Source organism: Salvelinus alpinus, chromosome 2, assembly GCF_045679555.1.
Source record: "Salvelinus alpinus chromosome 2, SLU_Salpinus.1, whole genome shotgun sequence".
Lineage (NCBI taxonomy): Eukaryota > Metazoa > Chordata > Actinopteri > Salmoniformes > Salmonidae > Salvelinus > Salvelinus alpinus.
Genome location: NC_092087.1, coordinates 112,549,561 through 112,567,763, shown reverse-complemented (window position 1 = coordinate 112,567,763; position 18,203 = coordinate 112,549,561). Strand labels below are relative to the sequence as shown.

General features: G+C 40.5%; 2 protein-coding genes across 6 annotated transcripts in view; both read left to right on the top strand.

Annotated features, from left to right (window-relative positions):
- LOC139549224 (zinc finger protein 664-like) overlaps positions 1-18,203 on the top strand; it is a 235,053-nt gene that overhangs the window by 21,823 nt on the left and 195,027 nt on the right. The gene's annotated exons all lie outside the window — the stretch shown is intronic.
- Positions 13,834-18,203, top strand: part of LOC139550365 (zinc finger protein 850-like) — a 16,635-nt gene continuing 12,265 nt past the window's right edge. For 2 of the 5 annotated variants that reach the window (XM_071361229.1, XM_071361236.1), the window contains exon 1: positions 13,834-14,664. In XM_071361229.1, the coding sequence (XP_071217330.1) occupies positions 13,933-14,664 (732 nt within the window). In that variant the 5' untranslated portion in view covers positions 13,834-13,932. Of the gene's footprint in view, positions 14,751-17,045; positions 17,059-18,203 lie in introns of all 5 variants that reach the window. The other 3 variants (XM_071361260.1, XM_071361252.1, XM_071361243.1) reach the window with 3 other exon arrangements.

Below are 18,203 nucleotides of genomic sequence, written 5' to 3'. Positions count from 1 at the left end.
CCAGTCCCTGGTATATCACCAGACTGCATACAAACCTAACTACATCCCCAGGCACTGGTATATCACCAGACTGTACAAACCTAACTGCATCCTCAGGCCCTGGTATATCATCACACTGCATACAAACCTAACTGCATGCATAGTCCCTGGTATATCACCAGACTGTACAAACCTAACTGCATCCTCAGGCCCTGGTATATCACCAGACTGTACAAACCTAACTGCATCCCCAGTCCCTGGTATATCACCAGACTGCATACAAACCTAACTGCATCCCCAGTCCCTGGTATATCACCAGACTGCATACAAACCTAACTGCATCCCCAGTCCCTGGTATATCACCAGACTGCATACAAACCTAACTGCATCCCCAGTCCCTGGTATATCACCAGACTGTACAAACCTAACTGCATGCATAGTCCCTGGTATATCACCAGACTGCATACAAACCTAACTGCATGCATAGTCCCTGGTATATCACCAGACTGCATACAAACCTAACCATCCATAGTCCCTGGTATATCATCAGACTGCTGTGACGACCCTCCCACTCTGTCTGCAGAATTCTTTCTCTTTGCTCTTGTTTTCCTTAATAGGATGTTGGTGGGCGGAGCCGGGTGAAATGGGACACACCTGGGCTCAGGTGTGTCCCAGGATAAATGCACCTCTTCCCCAGTCATTGAGGAGACTCTCTCCATGCAGACACAGACAGATTTTGGTTGTTTGGGCTCGGGTGTGTCCCAGGATAAATGCACCTCTTCCCCAGTCATTGAGGAGACTCTCTCCATGCAGACGCAGACAGATTTTGGTTGTTTGGGCTCGGGTGTGTCCCAGGATAAATGCACCTCTTCCCCAGTCATTGAGGAGACTCTCTCCATGCAGACGCAGACAGATTTTGGTTGTTTGGGCTCGGGTGTGTCCCAGGATAAATGCACCTCTTCCCCAGTCATTGAGGAGACTCTCCATGCAGACACAGACAGATTTTGGTTGTTTGCGTTGGCACCTTTCAACACCCCTCATTATCACATGTATACACGCGACCAATCACTTACACTACTGACTAAACACACACCAGTGTTAATTCTATTTACTTTACTTCAGTTAATAAATATATTTTGTTATTCTTTATCTCCACGTTGTCTCACTTTTTGTCACGGTCTTCAAGCCGGTTCGTGACACTATGGTCAGCGAGCTGGAGCCCAACTAATGGAGACCAGTTAGAACCCAACTAACAAAACCCAACTAAAACATGACTGCAGATCAAAAGAGACATACAGAATAATGGCAGGGAAAATCCCCAACATCCAAAATAGATAGATTCCATGATGGTGAAACAAAGCTTCCTGAAGCATTGACGCTTTACAGCCAATAGTCTCAAAAATAGGTTCATTACTCTTTGAGCAACACAGAATTTAGAACAGCCAAATTATTATAGATGACATCCCCAGCACGTAGCAGCATAGCCTTTATGTCATTATTATAGATGACATCCCACAACGTAGCAGCATAGCCTTTATGTCATTATTATAGATGGCATCCCACACCGTAGCAGCATAGCCTTTATGTCATTATTATAGATGACGTCCCACACCGTAGCAGCATAGCCTTTATGTCATTATTATAGATGACGTCCCACACCGTAGCAGCATAGCCTTTATGTCATTATTATAGATGGCGTCCCACACCGTAGCAGCATAGCCTTTATGTCATTATTATAGATGACGTCCCACACCGTAGCAGCATAGCCTTTATGTCATTATTATAGATGACATCCCACACCGTAGCAGCATAGCCTTTATGTCATTATTATAGATGACATCCCACACCGTAGCAGCATAGCCTTTATGTCATTATTATAGATGACGTCCCACACCGTAGCAGCATAGCCTTTATGTCATTATTATAGATGACATCCCACACCGTAGCAGCATAGCCTTTATGTCATTATTATAGATGACATCCCACACCGTAGCACGTAGCAGCATAGCCTTTATGTCATTATTATAGATGACATCCCACACCGTAGCAGCATAGCCTTTATGTCATTATTATAGATGACATCCCACACCGTAGCAGCATAGCCTTTATGTCATTATTATAGATGACGTCCCACACCGTAGCACGTAGCAGCATAGCCTTTATGTCAATGATCAACTCATCATCAAGCTTTAAGTGGTATTTCTGTATTCATTTGTGATGCCATCCTTGATATGATCCTGTTATTGTCACATGCTACACATGTACATATGTGTGCCCATGCATCTATCAATTCAATGTTATCATGATTTTTTTATCAGGGATATTATACTTTAGTAATCCACAATGACCTGTTGATGTAAAAGTCTAATAATTACATTGTCTTCCATATTCCTACAGATATCTTGTAACTGGAGATTCCTTCAAAACGATTGCCTACAGTTACCGTGTAGGGCACTGCAAGGTTGGGTGACCAGGGTCATCTGGGACTGCCTCCTGGAGGAATTCAGGTGTGTGAAGGCTACCTGTGTCCTGCGTAACTTCATGAGGATGGACACGAGGACCAGGAGGGGATCTGCAGCTCGCCGCCGTGTCCCAGAGGAGGAGTCTGCTGCTCTGCAGGATGTTTCAAGGATGGGGTCCAACAACGCAGCAAGAGAGGCAATCCGTGTGCAGGAGATCTTCACCTCCTACTTCTTCAAAGAGGGTGCTGTTCCCTGGCAACACCATAGACTACACTATGGACAACCAAAGGCTCTTTTAAGAGGGTGCTGTTCCCTGGCAACACCATAGACTACACTATGCACAACCAAAGGCTCTTTTAAGAGCCATTCACATTGCAATAAGAGTATTCTTCCATTTACTTAGCAATGTCAACTGCAGTTATTCAATTCATAGTTTCTCTCCCTTTAACTGTGGCTCCTTCCACCTTCAACGAATAGGCAAGAGGGCCAACCATGGAGAATAGTAAGCACTTCATTATTTCTATAACTACGCTATATTGTTTGTCCTCGTGGGTCCGTTCATGTTTCTCAGCATAAAGTACTCTGCAGCCACTTAGTGTGATGTGGACACCAGGTGAGGCCACACACAGATTCCTGTTGAACACTGTGGCATTAACTACCTTATTTTCTCAATAACAGTCTCTCTCCTTCACTTCATCCCTCTCTCCCCTTCTCCCTAAATCCTCTAGGTTATATCAGCTGTGTCGGTGAACCCCTCCTGCATCTGAACTGGCTACATAGAGGGCACAGCATGATCATGCTGAGGTGAGAGATCACTTGGTCAGGACAACAGGAAGTATTATTAAAGAGATGCTTGACATTGAAATACAGAGAGATGCAGTAGTCCCAGAGTTAATGATCCCAGGTCAGTTTTGCATTTCACCTCCTGATTGATGACTAACAATGTTAGAATAAAAAATAAAAACACAAGGCTTAAACATGCTCTCTCTCTCCATCTGTCTCTCGTCTGCAGATATGTTTTGATGTGAGAGGATGCCAACCCCCAGTCCCATCATCGCCATCTCAGCTGCTTTTAAGATAACCTTTGGGCCGACGTGAGACACTATTATGTAATTGTGATGAACTGAGACAATATTTATGTGTCACTGTGATTCATTAATCATGTGCTGCCTTCCCTGCTCCTATGTGCTTACCTCTTTCCCTTTCTGTCTTTTACACCTCTCTCTCCACCTCCTCTTTCTTCCTCTGTTTTTATAATGCACAACAGATGTGCATTGAAGTACAGATTGAACTTGTATTTATAACACTTGGATAATTAGCTTTTCAATAAAGCGTTTCACATTCTCTACTGGTTGAAATGAAGTGTAATGTGATGAAATACTCCACCTATCCTGTGTTTATCAGATCAATGCAGATGAAGGGCATTAGATGTTGAGATGAACCGGTGTTGGAGTATTTACATGATGCATAGGAAGTGTAGTGTACTGTTTTTAACATTATATTTCTGTATAAATGAATTAACTAGTTAAATCCTGTTTCTAGTTTATTAGTTACAATGTGTAACCATTGATGTCCCAGGACCAAGATTGGTAAACACTGTTGAAGTGTATAATTGTAATACATACATGCAGACACAGCATCATTCAAATACTAGAATTTGATACTCCTGGTATTGGATATGACTGAAAAATAATCTCAAAGACATTCATACCTAAACTGCACATTTATTTGCCAAGGTAGAGTACATGATCAGTGAATATATTAAATGTACAGGCTACAATGTGGGGATCTCATGCATGGTAATAACTACATATACGACTTGCATCCTTGGCACAACATGATATTATATTCTACTCAATCCATAGGCTTCATTAATGTCATTCAGGCTGTTTTGAAGTTGATACAACTGGCTATGATAGCTGAGGTTCATAGCTAGGTTCTGAACTAATATGTATACCAAACGTTTGGGTCCATACACAGATCGGCTAGATAGCTAGCTACACATCCATGGGTATACAGGGATTTTAATCATCCACTGCACAATAGGCAAGAACATAGCTAGCTACGTGATTTCATCTATCTGCATAGCAAATATAAGCAAGGAAAGCTTACAAAATTGTTCATTCAATTTGCAGTAAATTCTTCAGCTAGCTAGATTCTATACATCCACTGTTTCCCAAAACGACAGTCTGGTTTGCTGGTTGTTTCAGGAGTCCCTAAAACAACCAGAATTACAATGTCATACTCATGTCACAACACCCATAAAGCTAGCCAGCTAGCTGGCTAATGTTAGCTAGTCAGCTAGCTGGCTAAATCGCGATTTTCGTAAATTAATTTTATGTTAAAAAAATGCATACTCGTTTGTCTCTACATGAACTAACATTCCTGTCAACTGTACATGTTTTTGCATGATTAGTTATGACGTTATAATCCCTTACATTTGTTTCCATCCTAGTATTTCTGTCCGCCATCTTTGATTCAGTTCTGTGTAGGGGTTCCCCTCTCTTCTAGTATTTCTGTCCGCCATCTTTGATTCAGTTCAGTTCTGTGTAGGGGTACCCCTCTCTTCTAGTATTTCTGTCCGCCATCTTTGATTCAGTTCAGTTCTGTGTAGGGGTACCCCTCTCTCCTAGTATTTCTGTCCGCCATCTTTGCTGAAGAAAGTCTAACAGTCACTAGTGCAGCAGCAGCCTCCCCCGGTCCTAGTGCCGGCCCGGTAAGAAGTTTAAGATGAGATGGAACGGTTGACAAAAAAAAGAAATTACAGAAAAAATATATTGACTGATATTGATTTATTTAGTGGGGGCTAATTAATATTTTAGTTCTAGTGACGTCCCTGATTCCTACCCTTTAACTTTTTGTCTGAAAATAAAATATACATTTTACTCAATTGTGTTACCCACTCCAGTCAGCATATAGCGGTCTGCGACTTTAAGGCAATGCTGCTACTGTGACGTATAATCTAGTGGACGGAACGCAATGCTGTTAGTGTGACGTATAATCTAGTGGACGGAACGCTTCTTTCAACAGCAGCGACAGTAATTCAGCCACCTCGGTAGCTTGCTAGACAAAATAGACGAACCAATAAAGCTCTTTAGACGCTTTAGTGTATATTAGCCACTGTATTTTAAAACCACTTCTGTCGTCTAGTTAGTTATCCGTTTTCATTTCATATTTACGGTATTGTTTTTATTATTCATCTAGCGGGCTGGTTAAGTTAGCATTAGCCTAGCTAGCTAACATCTCCAACCATGAGGTCACTAAGCTACTCTCTTGTTAATGAAGAGGAGGACTGCTGGACGGAGAAAGAAGCTCTCGTCAAAGAGGAGAAGGAAGAGAAGGATATCACAGTAAAACAAGAAGTAGAGGGTAAGGCTGTTACAGTGAAAGAAGAAGAGAAAGACGTTACAGTGAAAGAAGAGGAAGACGCGTTCAGATTGAAAGAGGAAGAGGATGTTACAGTAAAAGAAGAGGAGGAAGAGAAAGAGGAGGATGGGGAGATGACTGTCACATTGGAAGAAGAGGAGGAGGAAACGGAATATCTGGGCTCGGTTTCCCATCTTAAGGCATCCAATGGTTCTAACGATGAACGGGCCCTGATTAACACAAGTAAGTACTACCTTAAAAACAGAGGCACAAACTCTGCAGTTGTTGAACTGTTTTATTTTTTTATTTAACCAGGTGGCTATGATGTCATCATGATAGTTTTACCAGGTGGCCATGATGTCATAATGATAGTTTAACCAGGTGACCATGATGTCATAATGATAGTTTAACCAGGTGGCCATGATGTCATAATGATAGTTTAACCAGGTAGGCCATGATGTCATAATGATAGTTTAACCAGGTAGGCCAGTTGAGAACAAGTTCTCATTTACAACTGCGACCTGGCCAAGATAAAGCAAAGCAGTGTGACACAGACAACAACATAGAGTTACACATGGAATAACATGGAATAAACAAGCCAATAACACAATAAACAAGTCAATGACAGTAGAAAAAAAGAAAGTCTATATATAGTGTGTGCAAAAGGCATGAGGAGGTAGGCAATAAATAGGCCATAGTAGCGAAGAATTACAATTTAGCAGATTAACACTGGAGGGATAAATGAGCAGATGATGATGTGCAAGTAGAGATACTGGTGTGCAAAAGAGCAGAAAAGTTCATGTACAGCTGCAGCGATCGGTTAGCTGCTCAGATAGCTGATGTTTAAAGTTGGTGAGGGAAAAATAAGTCTCCAGCTTCAGCGAATTTTGAAATTCGCTCCAGTCACTGGAAGGATGTGTGGTGTTAAAGGGGAAATCTGCAATTACCACATCCATATTTTGATTTTTAAATTATTTATTTATAGCCATTGATTCTTGAAGAATATAACACATGCCTCATGAGCTTAGTTCAACTGTTGTACCCCATCAGAACCCCAAATAAGCTTTTTTTACTCCAATGTATAGAAACAATGTAAATCAACACTGTATAGCCTCAACATGTTTAAAACTATAATGTTGATATCATGGATGGTCAGTCCTTTCATCCATAGGTCTGTCTATGAATTTGAAAGTAGTTACATTTCTCCAGCCCCATCCATCATCTTATTAGCAAAACAGTGGTGGAATTACAGCTTTGTTATTGGTTGTGTGTGTTGTGTGGCTTTTTTAAAGGGGCAACCTAGTATTTAAACAGCAACAAAATGGCTGCCCAGAGACTTGGTTTGGTAAACAGCTGAGGGATGGGGTCTGGAGAAATGTAACCACTCTCAAATTCATAGAGAAAGCTATTGTAGCAACCGTAATCCAACACCTAGCGACCTCGTCAAGAAGTTCAGACATCTTGGCATAACAGTTATAAGGTGTTGACTTGAGAGTCACTGGACCCAGGTTTGAGTTCAGCTCTGAGGCCATGCATGATGTCATAATGATAGTTTAACCAGGTTTCTAGGCTTTATAGTATATTCTAGAATTCATCCATGATGTCATAATGATAGTTTAACCAGGTTTCTAGGATATATAGTATATTCTAGAATTCATCCATGATGTCATAATGATAGTTTAACCAGGTTTCTAGGCTATATAGTATATTCTAGAATTCTAGAATCGAATTGGAGTGCCAATCTATCTTACCATTTCTACTGATCTGGTGCCAGTTATGATTTTCATATGTTCATTTTACTGGAACAGTTTCATTTAATTTATAATAGTATCTCAATCATTGTCTGTGATTAATCTACATTCCATCTAAATGAAAATTATACAAATCTAAAAGTAACTTTTATTGCCATTGCCACCTATGTAAAAAATAGCCTACATAAAGCCAACAAATAAAAACATTGCTGTCCTATAAATCACATGGCCTGTCTATAACGAACTTGAAACATTGTATAAAATATTCTGGGCCCTCAGTTTCTCAGTTGCGCCAGTGAGTTCTCGACCGACACAGCTGTAGGCTATTTGTGAAAGGGATAAGAAGTAATCAGGTGTTTTGACATTTCCACTGGATCAGAGCATTACGTTTTTCCCTTTTGTGCCGAGTGGTTATCGAAAGGGTGAGAGATGGAAATATTTTACAAATACTTTGAGGAGTTATTCTCATTTGCAAATGATTTTGATTATACTTTGTTTACTTGCTGTTTGAGGTGAGAAAAAAAATGTGCTTTGAGAAGCTCCACAACTCATTAGTGGTGCGTTAAGACAGAACAGAGAAAAACTATCAGACATCCCCAAATGGGCACATTTATAGATCTACATTTGTGCTCAGGACAGGTAGACTAGTCCTACTTCTATATGTTTAACCAGGTAGACTAGTCCTACTTCTATATGTGTAATCAGGTAGACTAGTCCTACTTCTATATGTGTAACCGGGTAGACTAGTCCTACTTCTATATGTGTAACCGGGTAGACTAGTCCTACTTCTATATGTGTAACCGGGTAGACTAGTCCTACTTCTATATGTGTAACCGGGTAGACTAGTCCTACTTCTATATGTGTTGTCAGGTAGACTAGTCCTACTTCTACAGTGGGGAGAACAAGTATTTGATACACTGCCAATTTTGCAGGTTATCCTACTTACAAAGCATGTAGAGGTCTGTCATTTTTATCATGGGTACACTTCAACTGTGAGAGACGGAATCCAAAACAAAAATCCAGAAAATCACATTGCATGATTTTTAAGTAATTCATTTGCATTTTATTGCATGACATAAGTATTTGGTACATCAGAAAAGCAGAACTTAATTCTTGGTACAGAAACCTTTGTTTGCAATTACAGAGATCATACGTTTCCTGTAGTTCTTGACCAGGTTTGCACACACTGCAGCAGGGATTTTGGCCCACTCCTCCATACAGACCGTCTCCAGATCCTTCAGGTTTCAGGGCTGTCGCTGGGCAATATGGACTTTCAGCTCCCTCCAAAGATTTTCTATTGGGTTCAGGTCTGGAGACTGGCTAGGCCACTCCAGGACCTTGAGATGCTTCTTACCGAGCCACTCCTTAGTTGCCCTGGCTGTGTGTTTCGGGTCGTTGTCATGCTGGAAGACCCAGCCATGACCCATCTTCAATGCTCTTACTGAGGGAAGGAGGTTGTTGGCAAAGATCTCGCGATACACAGCCCCATCCATCCTCCCCTCAATACGGTGCAGTCGTCCTGTCCCCTTTGCAGAAAAGCATCCCCAAAGAATGATGTTTCCACCTCCATGCTTCACGGTTGGGATGGTGTTCTTGGGGTTGTACTCATCCTTCTTCTTCCTCCAAACACGGCGAGTGGAGTTTAGACCAAAAAGCTTTATTTTTGTCTCATCAGACCACATGACCTTCTCCCATTCCTCCTCTGGATCATCCAGATGGTCATTGGCAAACTTCAGACAGGCCTGGACATGCGCTGGCTTGAGCAGGGGGACCTTGCGTGCGCTGCAGGATTTTAATCCATGACGGCGTAGTGTGTTACTAATGGTTTTCTTTGAGACTGTGGTCCCAGCTCTCTTCAGGTCATTGACCAGGTCCTGCCGTGTAGTTTTGGGCTGATCCCTCACCTTCCTCATGATCATTGATGCCTCACGAGGTGAGATCTTGCATGGAGCCCCAGACCGAGGGTGATTGACCGTCATCTTGAACTTCTTCCATTTTCTAATAATTGCGCCAACAGTTGTTGCCTTCTCACCAAACTGCTTGCCTATTGTCCTGTAGCCCATCCCAGCCTTGTGCAGGTCTACAATTTTATCTCTGGTCTTGGCCATTGTGGAGAGGTTGGAGTCTGTTTGATTGAGTGTGTGGACAGGTGTCTTTTATACAGGTAACGAGTTCAAACAGGTGCAGTTAATACAGGTAATGAGTGGAGAACAGGAGGGCTTCTTAAAGAAAAACTAACAGGTCTGTGAGAGCTGGAATTCTTACTGGTTGGTAGGTGATCAAATACTTATGTCATGCAATAAAATGCCCTTTCCTGGGTTGGTGAAGAGCGGTATTACATTTTAAGGAATAAATCCAAGCCTCACTCTCATCACCTGTGGACGGTGGTGCTTCCAGCGAGGCGTGGATTTAATAGTATGTTGTACCTAGTTTCCCTCCTTCAGGGAACAGTAGTTATAGTCATAACGTTACGCTTGTCATATGATGAACTTGTAATCCAAGATGGCGTAGCATTAAGACATGTTTGTTGTAAATATTCTGTTTTTATTCTTTTTTTTGTATATATTGCAATATATTTCAATCTTTTTCCATGTTTAAATTAAATATACCTTCCGGCAACCCGCCTCACCCAATGTGATACGGATCTGCTATTTTTTAGACCTTATAGCTAGAACCTCCATCAGAACATAGCCGTCAGAAGCTAACCAGCTAATTAGCTACTAGCTATTCAGTCATTGTTAGCCACTGCTAGCGGCCTTTACCTTTTTAGCTCAGCTTATAAAAATTCATAAAACATACAAGTGTTATACATCGGTTTAAAGATTAACTTCTTGTTCATCCAACCACGGTGTCAGATTTCAAATAGGCTTTACGGCGAAAGCATACCTTGCGATTATCTGAGAACAGCGCCCAGCAGACAAATCATTACAAACAGTTACCAGCCAAGTAGAGTTACACAAGTCAGAAATAGCAATAAAATTAATCACTTACCTTTGATGATCTTCATATTGTTGCACTCACAAGACTCCCATTTACTCAATAAATGTTAGTTTTGTTCGATAAAGTCTCTCTTTATATCCAAAAACCTCAGTTTTGTTCAATAATCCACAGGCTCAAAGGAAACCGGACAATAATAATAAACAATAATCGGTCGACCTCTACTCTGGACGGTTCTGACTTAGAATATGTGGACAACTATAAATACCTAGGTGTCTGGCTAGACTGTAAACTCTCCTTCCAGACTTATATTAAGCATTTCCAATCCAAAATTAAATCTAGAATCTGCTTCCTATTTCGCGTCAAAGCCTCCGTCACTCACGCTGCCAAACATACCCTCGTAAAACTGACTATCCTACCGATCCTTGACTTTGGCGATGTTATTTTCAAAATAGCCTCCAACACTCTACTCAGCAAACTGGATCCACCAAAGCCCCATATACCACCCACCACTATGCTCTCGTCGGCTGGCCCTCGCTACATATTCGTCTCCAAACCCACTTTCTCCAGGTCATCTATAAGTCTTTGCTAGGCCGCCTTCACTCAGCTCACTGGTCACCATAGCAACACCCACCCGTAGCATGCGCTCCAGCAGGTATATCTCACTGGTCACCCCCAAAGCCAACACCTCCTTTGGCCGCCTTTTCCTTCCAGTTCTCTGCTGCCAATGACTGGAACGAATTGCAAAAATCGCTGAAGTTGGAGACTTATATCTCCCTCACTAACTTTAAGCATCAGCTATCTGAGCAGCTTACCGATCGCTGCAGCTGTACACAGCCCATCTGTAAAAACCCCATCAAACTGCCTACCTCATCCCCATATTTTTATTAACTTTTTTTGCTCTTTTGCACACCAGTATTTCTACTTGCACATAATCTATCACTCCAGTGTTAACCTATTTGGGCTGCAAGGGGCAGTATTGAGTAGCCAGATAAAAGGTGCCCATTTCAAACGGCCTCGTACTCAATTCCTGCTCGTACAATATGCATATTATTATTACTATTGGATAGAAAACACTCTCTAGTTTCTAAAACCGTTTGAATTATTTCTCTGAGTGAAACAGAACTCATTCTGCAGCACACTTCCTGACCAGGAAGTGGAAAGTCTGAAACCGAGGCTCTCTTCTACTTCCTGCCTATAAATGGTCATGAGATCTATTAGTATACATGCACGTCATACACCTTCCTCTGGATGTCAAGAGGCTTTGAGAGAAGAAATGAGGTGATTATCTTGGTCTGAGATGGAACACATCATCTTGTAATGACGGGTCCCCCATTTTCGGTACTCTGAAGAGCGCGAGGTGGACAGTGGGATTGCCTTCTCTTTAGCTGCCGTAATAGGCGACTACTTTTTCCGGCTTTGATTTTATTTGATACATGTCACCATATCATCGTAAAGTATGTTTTTTCAATATAGTTTCATCAGATTATTGAACATTTTTCGGGAGTTTTGCCGTGTTCCGTTCTCTTCCGTTTGTTGACATGGAGAGATTCGCGCCCCTTGGCTAGTGTGCATGCTAATTGAAGAGGGAAAGTTGCCGTTCTAAATCCAAACAACGTACAAAGGACCCCTTGTCCAACATTCTGATGGAAGATCACCAAAAGTAAGAAACATTTTATGATGCTATTTCTAATATCTGTCGTGCATGTGAACTGGTCGTCGGCGCCCAAGTGTTTCTGGCTATTGTGGCTACGCTAATATAACGCTACATTTTGTTTTCGCTGTAAAACACTTAATAAATCGGAAATATTGTCTGGAATCACAAGATGCCTGTCTTTCATTTGCTGTACACTATGTATTTTTCAGAAATGTTTTATGATGAGTAATTAGGTATTTGACGTTGGTGTCTGTAAATATTATGGCTGCTTTCGGTGCAATTTCTGATTGTAGCTGCAATGTAAACTATGATTTATACCTGAAATATGCAGATTTTTCTAACAAAACATATGCTATACAATAAATATGTTATCAGACTGTCATCTGAAGTTGTTTCTTGGTTAGCGGCTATTTATATCTTTATTTGGTCAAATTTGTGATAGCTACTGATGGAGTAAAAAACTGGTGGAGTAAAAAAAGTGGTGTCTTTTGCTAACGTGGTTAGCTAATAGATTTACATATTGTGTCTTCCCTGTAAAACATTTTAAAAATCGGACATGTTGGCTGGATTCACAAGATGTGTACCTTTCATATGCTGTATTGGACTTGTTAATGTGTGAAAGTTAAATATAAAAAAAAAAATCTTTTGAATTTCGCACCCTGCACTTTGAGCTGGCTGTTGTCATAAGTGTACCGACGTCGGGCTTGCAGCCAGAAGAAGTTAATTTGCTAAATTGTAGTTCATGAATCTGTAGTTCATTCAAACATTATATTAAACAGGACATTCAAATTAGCCTTACAATTATAATCCAAAGTAGTGTGAAATGCAATAAGCAACCTGTAAATGACATTGTGAAAAACTAAAATCTTTGTTCACCATTTTTGCTCCAGGCAGATATACTACATCCATAACTAGTGGTTTCCTCATTACCAGATACACTACATCCATAACTAGTGGTTTCCTCATTACCAGATATACTACATCCATAACTAGTGGTTTCCTCATTACCAGATATACTACATCCATAACTAGTGGTTTCCTCATTAGCAGATATACTACATCCATAACTAGTGGTTTCCTCATTACCAGATATACTACATCCATAACTAGTGGTTTCCTCATTACCAGATATACTACATCCATAACTATCGGTTTCCTCATTAGCAGATATACTACATCCATAACTAGTGGTTTCCTCATTACCAGATATACTACATCCATAACTAGTGGTTTCCTCATTACCAGATATACTACATCCATAACTAGTGGTTTCCTCATTACCAGATATACTACATCCATAACTAGTGGTTTCCTCATTTGCAGGGAGGAGTTTCTACAATCAAATAATATGTGCTTTGCCCTCGTGCCGCAATTTTAGCAAACACAGAAAGGGGCCTATATTGGAGACCAAAAGTCATCTGGCACACTGCTTAGAGTTTCAACAACATGAATAACTTATTTCTAGCCTACAATCATTGATGTTACTACTAATGTGAAAGCAAGACAAACTATGACTATTCTTGCTCATTTTAAGACGATTGTTAAATAATGTTAACATTCATTACAGACGTCAATTGCTGTACAACATCATGGCTACGCTGTTGGCATCACCTTTTATAGTGGATTACCGCTGTTGTGGGACTTTAATCATCTGTCTGACTTTGTTGTTCACACAGGAGAGATACGGGACTATCGTGGATCCTCTGGGGAGCCTCAACAACCTCATGATGCTGACGAGGCAGAGAAGAGTCTCTCCACATCAGAACACCTCAAGAAACACATGCAGAGATCCACAGGGAGGAGAACTCACTGCTGCTCTGACTGTGGGAAGAGATTCACCTCCTCATCAGACATTAAAATTCATCAGAGAATCCACACAGGAGAGAAACCTTATAGCTGTGGGAAATGTGGGAAGAGATGTACTACATCTAGCAATCTGACTGTACACCAGAGAACACACACAGGAGAGAAACCTTACAGCTGTGATCAATGTGGGGAGAGTTTTACTACATCTAGCAGTCTGACTGTACACCAGAGAACACACACAGGAGAGAAACCTTATAGCTGTGGTCAATGTGGGAAGAGTTTTACAACATCTATCCAGCTGACATTACACCAGAGAACACACACAGGAGAGAAACCTTATAGCTGTGATCAATGTGGGAAGAGTTTTACAACATCTATCCAGCTGACATTACACCAGAGAACACACACAGGAGAGAAACCTTATAGCTGTGGTCAATGTGGGAAGAGTTTTGGTGCATCTAGCACTCTGACTCTACACCAGAGAATACACACAGGAGAGAAACCTTATAGCTGTGGTCAATGTGGGAAGAGTTTTGGTGCATCTAGCACTCTGACTCTACACCAGAGAATACACACAGGAGAGAAACCTTATAGCTGTGGTCAATGTGGGAAGAGTTTTGGTGCATCTAGCACTCTGACTCTACACCAGAGAATACACACAGGAGAGAAACCTTATAGCTGTGGTCAATGTGGGAAGAGTTTTGGTGCATCTAGAACTCTGACTCTACACCAGAGAACACACACAGGAGAGAAACCTTATAGCTGTGGTCAATGTGGGAAGAGTTTTGGTGCATCTAGAACTCTGACTATACACCAGAGAACACACACAGGGGAGAAACCTCATATCTGTGATTTGTGTGACAAGAGATACTATGATAAAAGATATCTGATCAAACATCAGAAAATACATGGGGTTGTTTCATGATATCAATGAAATAATGTCACAATGTAGAATGTTTTAACATTGTAGTAGGAGTATTTTAATGATGTCACAATGTAGAATGTTTTAACATTGTAGAAGGAGTATTTTAATGAGTTTCACAATGTAGAACCCTAAACGTTTGCCCCATTCAATTGATTTCAGCGTAATATGGATATTAGCCTCAGGAAAAATCCAGGCTCTGAATTGAAAGAGTACTATTTATGTGATTTAACAAAAAGTGACTAACACAAAAATAGCTGTTACACCATGTTGGTGACCCACTTTAATCAAAATGCAACACCTCAAAATGTAGCGAGCTGTTTTCTACAAGTTGTCCTCTAACCAGTGATGTACACATTATTCCCAGATTCCGTGTGGTTTTTCAGCTGTCATTTTTAACAGGACATCCAACCTCATCTCCCTCCTCTAGCACAATTGTTTCAACGTGATATCGATGGGTGATGACAAATAAGTGTTGGGTTCCTTTGTTTAGTGACCCCTAAATTTAAATGCATCACTCCAAAATGTAGCTGACTGTCTTCTGCAGGTTGTCCTCTAACCAGTGAGCTAAAATATATCTCCCATTTCCATTTTTTAGTTGTGTTTCAACATCACGTACATCCTGATTTCCCCCCTAATCGATATCAGTGATTTATACATATTACTTTATGTTCTATATTATACATACAAAACATATTAACAAACATTTGGTTTTGATATTTCCTATTTCCAATTCATGTAACATTTAGTAATCATAATTATTTATGCAATCAACTGACAATTTTCGGGTATAAAATTGACGTAGAATATCAGGGTTCATGTTCAGATGTGCCAACCCAAATGTACTAGAGCATTGGGGACTGAGACTTCCTGTCTTTAAGTTTGGTGTGGGTTTTTCTTTTGTTTGCCTCTTCTTGGGCAGATTTAGTGGGTCTCATGGTGGGTGTCTTTTAGGTCCCAGTTGTTGTTACTAGTCAACTTTCAGTGGACACTGAGAGCAAAACTGCAACATTATGTTATAATACTTTTATTGCATCAAATGGTTGTTTTATGCAACAGAATAGATGGTTCTTAGAACTATTGTGTCTGTCTTCTACTGAGGATGGGCCTCTGGGAGAAAACACTGACAGGAGATTTACAATGTCTTTTGGGTGATAAAACCTAAAGAGACCGCATTCCAGAGCATGAGTTAATGTTTCTGTTCTATATGGTACCAGGGAGAGATGACCCCAGGGCCAGACCCTGGTCTCTACACAAAGAGTACTGTTTTTACAGCAGATACTGTCTGCTGTGAATTATAATTATCTTTCATACAAATCTTAACCTTGTGACCCGTTCTATACATCTGTTGTTGGTCATGTTGGTTGAAAGGGGTGTATCTTGGCTGTAAAAGACCTTTGTACTTTTGTCTCGTGGCTCTCAACAAATCATCTGGGGGTGATTTGTCGACCAGCCATCATTATCGTAGAGCACTCAATTGATTCACTTTATATGTGTGCGTTGTCTTGACCTGCTCCCTTATTATTAAGTGAATAAAGATTTAGTTTAAGAATAACTCTGACTTGTGTGATAAGTTTGTCTCCTCATTTGATATTAAAGAAATTAACCATATTTGGCGATATGGATGTGATTCTTCACTTGGTGACGGACCTGGGTAAATGGTACACGAGGGATCCCTCAAACTTGGGATCTCAGGAGACTACACTTTGGGAACGGAGCAGATGGACCCACCTTTGATCTGAGAGGCAGCGAGCCTAGTGGATACCACATCTCAAACGTAGTAAAAAAAAAAAAAGGTGAGTGAAACAAGCAGAGTTTTTATAAAAGCTTCGTAGGCTTTGAGTGTGTATTCCTGTGTGAGGGGGACACCTTGGAGGCGTAAACAGGGCCGAGGCAATAGGCTCTGAGTGTGTATTCCTGTGTGAGGGGGGCACCTTGGAGGTGTGAAGGGGGCCGAGGCAGCTATCTATGTGAGCTGGATGAAAACTAGAATCTGTGTTTACTAGTTAAGACCATGTATGATATAGTATAATCTAGTAAGGTGCACCTGTAAATATTCCCAGTATGAGATGAGTTGCTAGATTTATTAATTAAACCTTTTTCCATAAAGTTAGTGAAACAAGGTGTCTGACTAGCTGTTGATGTTGAAGCGTCCCGTCCACTAGATTATACGTCACAGTGGCAGAATCACCTGAAAGACGCACATCGCCATCTGCTGACTGGAGTTGAGAAAATACTTTGAGACAAAAAGCTAAAAAGGGACTGCCCCTAAAAACCAACGACTCCCTTTGAAAACGGGCGATGTGGCATCAGAAACATTTATTATAGTGTAAAAATGTACTACAAAGTGTAGCTAAATAGAATAACTTTGGTCATACCCACTCAGCCATTGAAGTCCAAGGACGTCGAACTATGAGCCATATCAGGTCTGTCTGTTGTGGCCACTATTTCGCCCCAAAATACTAATCCCAAAATGGGCTGTGTATAACTATGTAAATGTCTCTCGGACAAGGTGACTTTTATCCATATACACTCTAAAAAGTAAAGGTTCCTGGAGTATCCTTTAGGGGTTCTTCAAATTGAAACTGTGGGGGAACCCCTTAAAGTTATTCAAAGAACCTTTTGTGGGAACCCCTATAAGTTATTTGAAGAACCCCTTATAATGGTTCCTCAAAGAACCTTTTGGGGTTAATTTTTTTTAACTCCCTGTTCATCCTCCCTCCATTATAAAAACATATTTTAATAACAATATTGATTTAAATAATTCATTGTTTATTTAGTGGCACCACAAATGTGAATTAATATTTACAAAACAATTTACCTAACAAAACACATTACAAAATTGCAACATTTCTGCAGACATGTCAGACCATAACAAATAATACATTTACTTTGTATAGTGCTTTTCAGACGAAAGTTCTAGAAGCTATTGAGTTTTAGGAAGACGAGAGTTCTAGAAGCTATTGAGTTCTAGGATTCTATAGAATGAAAAAGAAGAAAAAATAATACGATTGTATATTATTATTTAGAAATACGTGTTTTTTCTTGTTTTTAATTGTTGACAGCCAGTAGACACCATGTTTATATTGTATAAGGTGAGGCATTGTAGTTGATTATGTGAAATGGAAGTTGTTTTCAGTTGGTGATGAGCAAACTTGTCCAACAAAAACATAGGATATATTTGTTGTCTTAAGGGGAAAGGTGTTCCAGGCTTTCGTTTTTCCATTTATGTTTTGAGGTTGGACTTTAGCACGTATAGCTCGTTAGCACATAGGGCGCACTGATTGGTGTCACCTCGTTAGTCAGTATGTGTAACACCAGTT